At 36.6% G+C, this 9,672-nt stretch overlaps 1 protein-coding gene across 1 annotated transcript; it reads left to right on the forward strand.

The window, feature by feature from the left end:
* Positions 1–1,654: 1,654 nt before the first annotated feature.
* Positions 1,655–8,765, forward strand: LOC104471636 (receptor-interacting serine/threonine-protein kinase 2-like; the record flags this gene model as incomplete). Its single annotated transcript, XM_010087035.1, has 8 exons — positions 1,655–1,704; positions 2,051–2,212; positions 4,662–4,747; positions 4,930–5,019; positions 5,634–5,739; positions 6,381–6,479; positions 6,957–7,136; positions 8,376–8,765. Coding segments are annotated over 8 exons (1,099 nt in total), but the record flags the coding sequence as incomplete, so codon positions are not given.
* Positions 8,766–9,672: the final 907 nt, after the last annotated feature.

Here is a 9,672-nt window from a genome sequence, read left to right on the forward strand (position 1 = left end):
ACCTGGGTCCTCCTTCTTGCCCTTTTTAATCGAACAGCTACCAGTTAGGAAGAATTGTATAATGCTTAGAGGTGATTAAATGTAACCTGTATGCAAAATTTGGTACTTATTAGTGATGCAGGAGAATACTGTCTTTGTGTACAGTTATTAAAGTAGTTGGGCAAACATTTATTCTGATAAGTGTAATTTTTCTTTAGCAAAAAAAAATTATTTGCATTGTTTCATTTTTATTGATTCAGTAGACACTGGATTTCAATTAATTTGAAGTAACATTTTGAAAACTTTTCAATCTGTTTTTAAATTGATTAACTGAAAAAATAAAGGAATAGACATAAATTTACAAGGATATGTTTAACATTGGAAATTGAGTTCTTAAGCAGTGAAACATTTTTGCTCTCTCATTTTAGCTTTAGAACTGTTAGATTTATTCCTCACACCAAATTCCTATTCTTATACAGGAAAAACAGATTTGGAAGGTTTACATTATTTTCTTTTGTTTGCTTTAATGGCATTGATTATTTTTTTAATAAATTAAGTCAATGCTTCATTTACATGAAATAATCTGATCCAATTAAAATTATAAACTTGTTTAAAGTTACCTTTTTTTAAAATATATCATAATGATTGAAGAGAGTGACAAGTCTACTAAAGAGGGAGCAGATTTGTATTCACTGAGCCACTTCCCATTCATGTTGATATGAATGGAAAAGAATGTCACTGGTGTGAATAAGCAAGCACATGTGTTCAGTCTGATAGCTATAGTTCAGGTTGGTCTTCCTGAAAGTCTCTTTTGTAAAGTAAATCTTGTATGTAAAAGTCACATCTCCCCTGTAAGAGAAGATAGCATATGTTGAAAGTATATGTGTCTGGGGGGGAAGCTGGAGTGTGCTTCCCAGATGCAAGTTCGTATCGCACCTGACTCTGACTGTGTTGAGATAAAGGTGTGGGTGAACACCTTCCTCCCTGATAGTACCTTGCTTCCCATGGGAATGTCAGAGAGTGTTGACCTGGACTGGGGAGATGCCACAGTATTGCAGTTAGGACAGAGCAGCTGGGACTCCGGGGCTCACTTTAATTTGCATACTGAGATTTAAACTGCGTCTACATAATTCACAATGTATTAGCAGAGCAGAGCTAATACAGATTTGGAATAAGAGTTTACACGCCACGTACCTTTTCTGTACATAATGTTATTAACTAGTTCTAGTTGAAGTCACTGGTTAAAATTCCAGCTAGTTTTCATATATTCAGGTCATCATTGTAGTTACCTATAGTCAGTCCTGTGTGTGCATGTGGGATTATTTTAGCAAAATGTTTTTAATAAAATGTGAAGCTGAATACACTGTGTAATTAAGTGTTAGTAATCTAGAATGACATAGAAGCATAGAGTGTTTTGGGTTGGAAAGGACCTTAAAAATCATCAAGTTCCAACCCCCCTGCCATGGGCAGGGACACCCTCCACTAGCCCAGGTTGCTCAAAGCCTCATCCAGTCTGGCCTTGAACACCTCCAGGGATGGGGCATCCACAGCTTCTCTGGGCAACCTGTTCCAGTGTCTCACCACCCTCACAGTGAAAAATTTCTTCCTGATGTCTAGTCTAAATTTACCCTCTTTTAGCTTATACATCTTCTTTATCTTTTTATACTTTAAACAGTTATGCAATTATTATGTGGGAAGTGATGTCAAGAAAACAGCCATTTGAAGGTAAGTCCATATCTTCCATTAATTTATTTTTCCAGCCTTATGTAAAAGGCTAAACGTGAGACCTGGTTACCTGGGAACTTCATTTTAGGGGTTACTTTCTAATGATTCAACTTGTAAGCTTGTTGTAGAACACTTTGAGTTACTTTTCAAATTAAACTCTGTTTCTATATTTTTTTTAATTACAGTGTTGTTTCATAAACTAGAAATAAATTTTTTCGTAAAAAAAAGAAACAAACTTATTTTGGTGAAATATAAATACTATGCCTGCAAATTAAATTATTCCTCCTATAGTAAGCTATTTATTTTGTTTATATTTCTAATAAATGCACGATGTCTATTTTGACAGAAGTTATAAACCCCTTGCAGATAATGTATAGTGTGTCACAAGGACAGCGACTAGACTTAAGTGAAGAAGTTTTATCAATGGACATTCCTCATCGAGTGGTCATCACAAGATTGATAGAAAGTGGATGGGCACAAAACCCAGATGAAAGACCATCATTCTTAAGTGAGTTTACCTTGCATAAAGAGAAAAGATTACAAAATTGTCAGATTTCTGTTGAAAGTGGTACTTACAGAGCAAGGTTATAGATGCAAAAGGGAAATGGTAAAGCTGTCAAGAGATACATGTGCTCAGTCTTGTTGCGGATGGTAAGGTGCTTGTCTGCTTCCACCATATCTGTAAACAAACTTTTATGAATAGAACTAAGAGTGTGTCATAAAACCAAGTTGTTAGTTGGAGTCTTTTGCATTTGCCATCTCTAATTGACCTCTTAAAAAAGCAGCATGTTTTGTTTAACTACTTGCACTTGAGGTTTTTTGTTTATTGTTGAAGGGAACCTTTTTTTTTTTTTTTTTAAGAAGGTGGGCAAGTGACGTATATAATGAGTACTGGGGATTTATGAGCAAGCTGTCAAACACCCCAACAAATCATTGCACATCAGATAAGCTATAGTGACTTCCCCTTGTGTTTGCATCTCAGTATAAATCTTTTTCACTGAGACTTTATCTTTGACTGTTCCACCTCCCAGATCAAGCAGGAACTCTCTGAACCCACAAGCTTAACTTTCTCTTTCTATCTTTCCTTTGTTCAGCTTCTTGTCCACAAGACCAAGTATAGATACTTTCACCCTTTTTACAGTGGGTTACAGAATTTAGAGAATAAGATTGAAGTGTGAGTTTGTAAAGATTAGAGTGGCATAGTGTGAATTGGAAAAGTTTTGTTTTGATTTTTGCAAGCCTGTGTTTGTCGCACTTAACCAACATACTTGGTGTATGTTGAGTCCAAATTTATCCCCCATAACAACTTTGCCTTAATATGCTTAATTTTGTAGTGACTTTCGGCTCTAGTTTGGCCATTGTGTAAAGGTAGTTCCATCAAAATTGTCAGAAAGACATTACCTGTTTTCAACTGTGAAATTAGGCATATAGGCATATAGACAAGGAAATATATCTATTTATAATATTTTTAAAATCAAAAAGATAGACACATCATACTATTTCCATATATATTCTTGTTTTCCTGTATCAGTTAACCAAAACAAAAGAGCAATTAAAGTCTATGGTCACACTGAAGGGATAATTACCTGGGATCTGGACTGAAGTGTGAGCTGACTTGGGTTCTGATACTAGTGCTGTGTCTGTAGTAAGATGGTCTTTGAAGAACACATGCATTGCTTTTTCATCTACTTTACTGTCATAAAAAGAAAGAGGAAGTTGCAAAACTGTTGCAAAATTAAGGGAAGTAAAGCTCACTGATTGAGAAATTTTGCAATTACCATAGCACAGTGAGGGTGAAAAACCAAAACACCCAAACTCCCTTTTTGTTAAATAAACTTTAAATAGAAAAGCTCAGTTAGCCAGTCTGTTCCCCTTATACAGAAGGGATAAAGGCTACTTATCACCCTGCTTCTGCATGTACTTGGAATTTATACCTACAATTTAATTATAATCAACAAAAATTAACAGTGCTAGTATTTCAGTGCAGAAAATGGCGTGCCAAAACAGTAAGATTCTGCTTTAGCTGATGAAAGAAAATAAGAATCTCAGTATTGAATGTTTGTCTTGAACATGCTAGTGGAAAAAAAACTTAATATGGGAGAACTGTGGTAAAATTACAGTAAAAAATAAAAAGATGTTAATAAGGATTCAGTGTGACAGATTGCTAGTACTGTAAATGTGTTTTGGCAAATGGATGGAGTCCATAGAAATGCAGTAGAATTGTGATATGCCATCATCCTTTCCTGAGGCTTTGCTGTACTTGAGCACAGTTTCAAAGCGTCGTTTTTATAATGCAGTCATCTCAAAATTTAAAATATGTAGTTTTGTAAACCTTTCAGCCTTGGAAAGCAAGGGAACATAGCACAGGTTGTCGCTTGCTTATTGGACTGTCGTGTGCCTCCCTGTGTGAGCAGATGATTGCAGCTTCTTCAACTCGCTGCCTTTGGTGAGCACAGGGAGGCTGCCATCTGGATTCCCTGGACGTGATAGGTCAGTGCATTGGCTATCACCATCTCCTCCGGCCCTTCTACACAGCATCTCTTCTGGATATTGCTGTGGTGGGGGGTTGTTTGTTTCTTTTTCTAACATAAATTTTACACCTCTGCCAGAGTGGGAAGACAGCGACCAACTCTGAGATCCTGTGCTTTTTGGTCCCATTTAGCAAACCAGGCTTGTTGGGTCTATCTTGAAACATAGCAAACCCACTGATCTATCCCTTCCAGGAATGCAAGACTTGTGGTCTGGCACAGTCCTGGGTCTCTTTTGATACAGAGCGCTGAGGTGGCCAGATCAGGACAGGGTTTCTTTAGGTGATGTGAAACTTGTAACAGGTGAAAGCAAGAAACTTCTGTCTATGTCTAGCAGCATAAGTGGTTTGATATGCATCAATAGAGAAATTATGGAGAAACTTAGTTTCCACTTTAAATCGTTCAGCAAAGTACTCTTTCTTTGTTTAGAATGTTTAATAGACCTTGAGCCAGTCCTGCGAACATTTGATGAAATAGCTATGCTGGAAGCAGTACTTCTGTTAAAGAGATCAAAGGTAAGTGGCTTTTCTTACAGTAATAACTTGGTCAAATAGGTTGGTAACTTTTGCTTGCTAAAAGACATGTAATCTCCTTTGTCATTTATCTGATCTTGTATTTGGCTGAAGCATGTGCTTGTACAGAGCTGTTGTCTTGTCTTAGAGCAGAAATTTAATACAAGTAAACATGTCTCTTCTAGTTGTTATATGAATCACAATGTATTTACAAGAGTGGAAAGAAAGCAGATGTGAAGCAGATACCTCTGAATATACCTCTGAATCCCCAAGAGGTAAATATTTTGTATATTTCATTTGGTATGTCAGCATCATTAAAGACCCTGAAAGCTTAAAGGGATGTTAACTTAGTAAGGGGGAATTGTTCTGCAGTTTACTTTCCTATGCAGTCAGGAAAGTTGTAAAATACATTAGTTGAGCCAGATCTGACAAATGCATAGTCATATAGGTGAAGATAGTAAAGGGGGGGTAAACAGAAATAAGAAAGGCACTTTTGGCATATCCTCTAAATGTGGGAAAGCCATCCCTTCGAGGAGGAATGCAGCACACAACATCCGCAACTTGTAGGAGATTGTCTTCTGCTCCCTTACACCTCTACGGAGCTTACTTATACAGGGTCATATAGATTTGCTTTTATATTTTGAATATTAATGCTGCTTCTTTTGATTCTTACTAATAGTTAAACTTGTGTACAAAATTGCTGTCAGCTTTGGAAAAACACAAGTATTGGGATTACACAGATTTCTTCTGGTTTACTGTATTTTAATTCTGATGTCTATTGAGCACTTAGATAGTAGTGAAAAGACAGTGAGGGGAAAGTACTCTGTAAAAATTGCAACTTTGTATTTCTTTAATGTGCATTTTCATTATACAACTGGAATCATTTCAGGAAACATATTCTGCCTCTGTACACTGTGATGCACTTCCCCTTCGGAGCATCTCTCCAGATACATCAACACTCAAGTCTGTTCCCAAGTGCAATATCCTCTCAACAGGTAGAGATACTCATGACTTCACATAAATTTAAGTTGCCGTTGCAGTTTTACACACCCACTGTAACATTTCATTTTCATGGTAGAAAGTTGGATGTCCAAAATAGGTGTGTTTTGTGTTTCTTTGGCTGAAAAAACAGAGCATTTTAGCTCTGATTTTCTGTTCTGTCACTTAAGAAGTCCCCACAGCTCATAGCTTCAGCTTTCCTTTTCAGGGTCATTAGTGCAGTTATAGCATCTACTTGTCAGACTCTTGGCAGTTCAGTTAATCATTTGTGAAGTTCTAAAGAGAAAAAAGCTAAACATTTTAAGGTATTCTTAAAGCTGAGTAAACTGAAAGTTCCTAATGCAGCCCAACCTCTCAATCATTTTTAATTCTTTAAATAAAATGGCTTCAACAGATTGACTTGCAAAAGTATCTGCACAAATCTTTTGTAGCTCTCACCTTTTTCTGAATAAAAGTTGGCAAAATTCACAGATAAAACTAAATGTTGAGGTTTTGCTGACATCAGAAGCCAGAAAAATGTGATGAGACCTATGTGGAATAGTAATACATAGTGAAACTAAAACTGCACTTGAGTTTCTTCTCTTGAAAGAATGCAAACATATATTTCCAAAGAATGGAATATCCTTTGGCTTTGCAGGGACCAGTGGTGTGAAAGCAGACAAGACAATTGACTTTACTGCTATAAAGCAGGGCATTAAAACATGTGCTGAGGTGCTGCAAAACTGGAGTTATTCTGGTAGAGGTAGAAGGGCACAGGCAGTTTCTTTTCCAGCTCCTGTTTGAACATGTCCACAATTCTGGGCTTGTATTCCATGTCCTAGAAAGATATAAATACAGCAGGAAGAAAAAATTATGGGAGGCTCAAGGAATTTGTGTTACAGGGGAAAATGTCAGAAAGCAAATGTAGTATAGTTTTGCTGTGCCTCTACCCAAGCATTTATCTATATACACAGCATAAAAGTCTTAAAGATGAAGAATAACTTGTGGTTACCAAGCTTAATATGAATGTTGTGATGAATTTTAGAAAATGGAATATTAGATTGAATATGAGCATGTACTATAAGTGTAATCAGATAAGATAATGATAAATGTCAGCCCTTCTCTAATTTAGAATAAGCTCTAAATAGTGGCTGATGGCCATATTTTATTTGAATATAGAAGTAATAGAGCTCACTCTTTTTTTTTTTTCTTTTTTTTTCTTTTTTTTTTTAAGATGGAAATTCTGGAGATCTACACTCTCTAAGCAGTCAGAGCACAGATGAAAATATCTCTGTAAGTCAGAGTGCTAAACTTCTTGTGCATCCATGCAGTTATTTTCCCTCATCTGACAAGAATATTTCAGATGCCTCAAATTCTTCACCATGTATACCACGGTCATCACCAATACCTTCAGGTACAGTAAACACTGATTTGATTCCAAGATACACAATAAGTGTCCTAATATCAAATATATGTGTGTATGAAATGGAAACTGTGACTGTTGTTCACCTATAAAATGAAAACAAAGCATTCTGTAAGTTAAGAACACAAGTCATTCTGTCCTTGTAGCCTTAAATTACAAAGCAAGTAAAACCAATGTAAAATGTGACCTAGTATATGTACCCATTGCTCTTAGCTTTTTTCTCTCCTTTTACGCAAACTTAATTCCTGTTGCCTTGGTTCTTCTTTATCCTGTTCTCTTTGCTCATATTATTTCTCCTTTCTCCTACTGCTGTAGCAGTGCTGCAATCCAGAAGAACAGGATTAAAAGTTAGCTCGAGCTTAACTCATTTTGTTGCCTGTCACTTCTCCCCACTTTTTAGGTCTGCCAATCTTCCTCTTAGTAATGGCAGAGCAAAGAGAAGCAGCAGCTGTGTCAGCACCTCACCTTTAATGATCCTCTCTGTTAGCTGAGAGCCCACTGCATGATATTCCTATCCATCAGATAACTGTTAAAAGTGTGATTCCAAAAAAATGATAATAAAAAGAAACTTTAATGCATGATGAATTATTCAGAGACATTTAGACAATTTATCTTTATGGGACACACAATAACATGCAACTTTATAAAGATCTGCTGCATCATCCCTCTTCTGGAAATATGAGAATCTGTACCTTTTCACTGTGTGAATCCTTGGCTTGAGGAAAACACACAGGAAACTACAGGGATGTTTTCAGTAAATGTCAATTAAAAAATCCCACTGGAAAGTGAAGTTATATCTCTCTCTTTTTAATACCAGAATAGGTTGAACGCTGGAGCAGGTTACCCACAGAGGCTGTAGAAGTCACATCACTTGGAGACGCTCAAAATTCAGCTGGACCAGGCCCTGGGCAACCTGAGTTATCCTTGAAGTTGTCCCAACTTTGAGCAGGCCATTAGACCAGATATGACCTCCCTGAGGGTTCCTTCCAACCTAAATTATTCTGTGATTCAGATAAAATAAATACTCTAACCACCATATTTGACAAATTGGAACATTTTAAATGTGGAATACAATAGTGAATGTTAAAAGCATGTTTAGTAGTCTAGTGTATTTCTGACCAAAATCAAGTTTTAAACAGATCTTTCTCAGCTTGTTCTTTGTTCTATGGCACTATTTATTGACAGAGAGTTACAATACTAATTTTTTTTTTTAATCCTCTCCAATCTCAGATTTTGTTTTGGAAACCATACAACAGAATGTAGCTCATCAATGGATCCAAAGTAGAAGAGAAGAAATTGTTGATCAGATGACTGAAGCATGTTTGAATCAGTCACTGGATGCTCTTCTGTCAAGATTTTTACTCATGAAAGAAGACTATGAACTTATAAGCACCAAACCTACAAGGACATCAAAAGTCCGACAACTGCTTGATACCTCAGATAGCCAAGGAGAGGAATTTGCCAGAATTATAATACAAAAGCTGAAAGATAACAAACAGCTAGGACTTCAACCTTATCCAGACATTGTTTCTAATTCTCTAAGACTTCATCTTTAAATGTATTCTTTCTGTATGAAGCCATGTGAATATTTCTTACAACACGATTCTTGTTTCTATATAGTAGTTTTATATAAGCACTGCTTTGTCTTTACTGTGCCTTTGCAGAAATGACACTGAGTTCACCTAGACTGCTTTTGGGGGGTTACCGAGTAATCAGTTTGAGTGCAGTCATAAAGCCAAACACTTGACACTTGTTGACTCAATTCATAAAAGTATTTTGTTTATACATGACGAAGAAAAAACATTAAATGCTCCCTGTTTTACCTATTTTCTGTTTATACATATCCTTTCCTTCACCCTCACAGGATTGAGACAACCTGTCTCAGCTTGGGGTATTGTTTTTTCTCCTTCCATCTGGTCTTTCCCCTAGAGGAGGAAAAAAATCTAGGTGCTCGATTTTGGGGCTTGTATGCTGTGTGTATAATAGATTTTCTTCTTTTAGCCATGCTTGTTACTCATCCTGAGACAGCAGAGAAGAACAGTAGGTGGGAGGAAGTTTACATTGCATTTTCACAGGATGTTTTATTGTTTTGTTTTGGTTTTTTTTTTTCCCATTTTGTTGCCAGGGCAAGCACTTCAGACGACTGCATAAGAAGAATGTCAGTCCAAAGAGGAGCCAAAGGGCAAGGAGGACATTATGCTGATCATCTTTGTTCTGCTAAGAACTGATACATTGGAAGGGGTGCAGCTATAGCCTTTTACATTGTTTGGTTACACCCTCTTGAAATCATAGTATGATGAGATCCACATGCAGCTTATAGAAGGGAATCCTCAAGTTAACACCTCTTTTACATTTCCTTACCTTTGTCATCTGCCATAAATACTTTTCATCTCATGTTGCTGGGTCAAACTTCTAATTCAATTTTATTTTTAGTATTTACACGATGGGAGGTAGTTTGGGTCTATACAAAGATCAAGCATGCACTGCTCTGCCAGGTGGGAAGGGATGTACACAGGTCTCTCCTGCT

The sequence above is a fragment of the Pterocles gutturalis genome, unplaced genomic scaffold (genome assembly GCF_000699245.1).
Source record: "Pterocles gutturalis isolate BGI_N339 unplaced genomic scaffold, ASM69924v1 scaffold40156, whole genome shotgun sequence".
NCBI lineage: Eukaryota > Metazoa > Chordata > Aves > Pterocliformes > Pteroclidae > Pterocles > Pterocles gutturalis.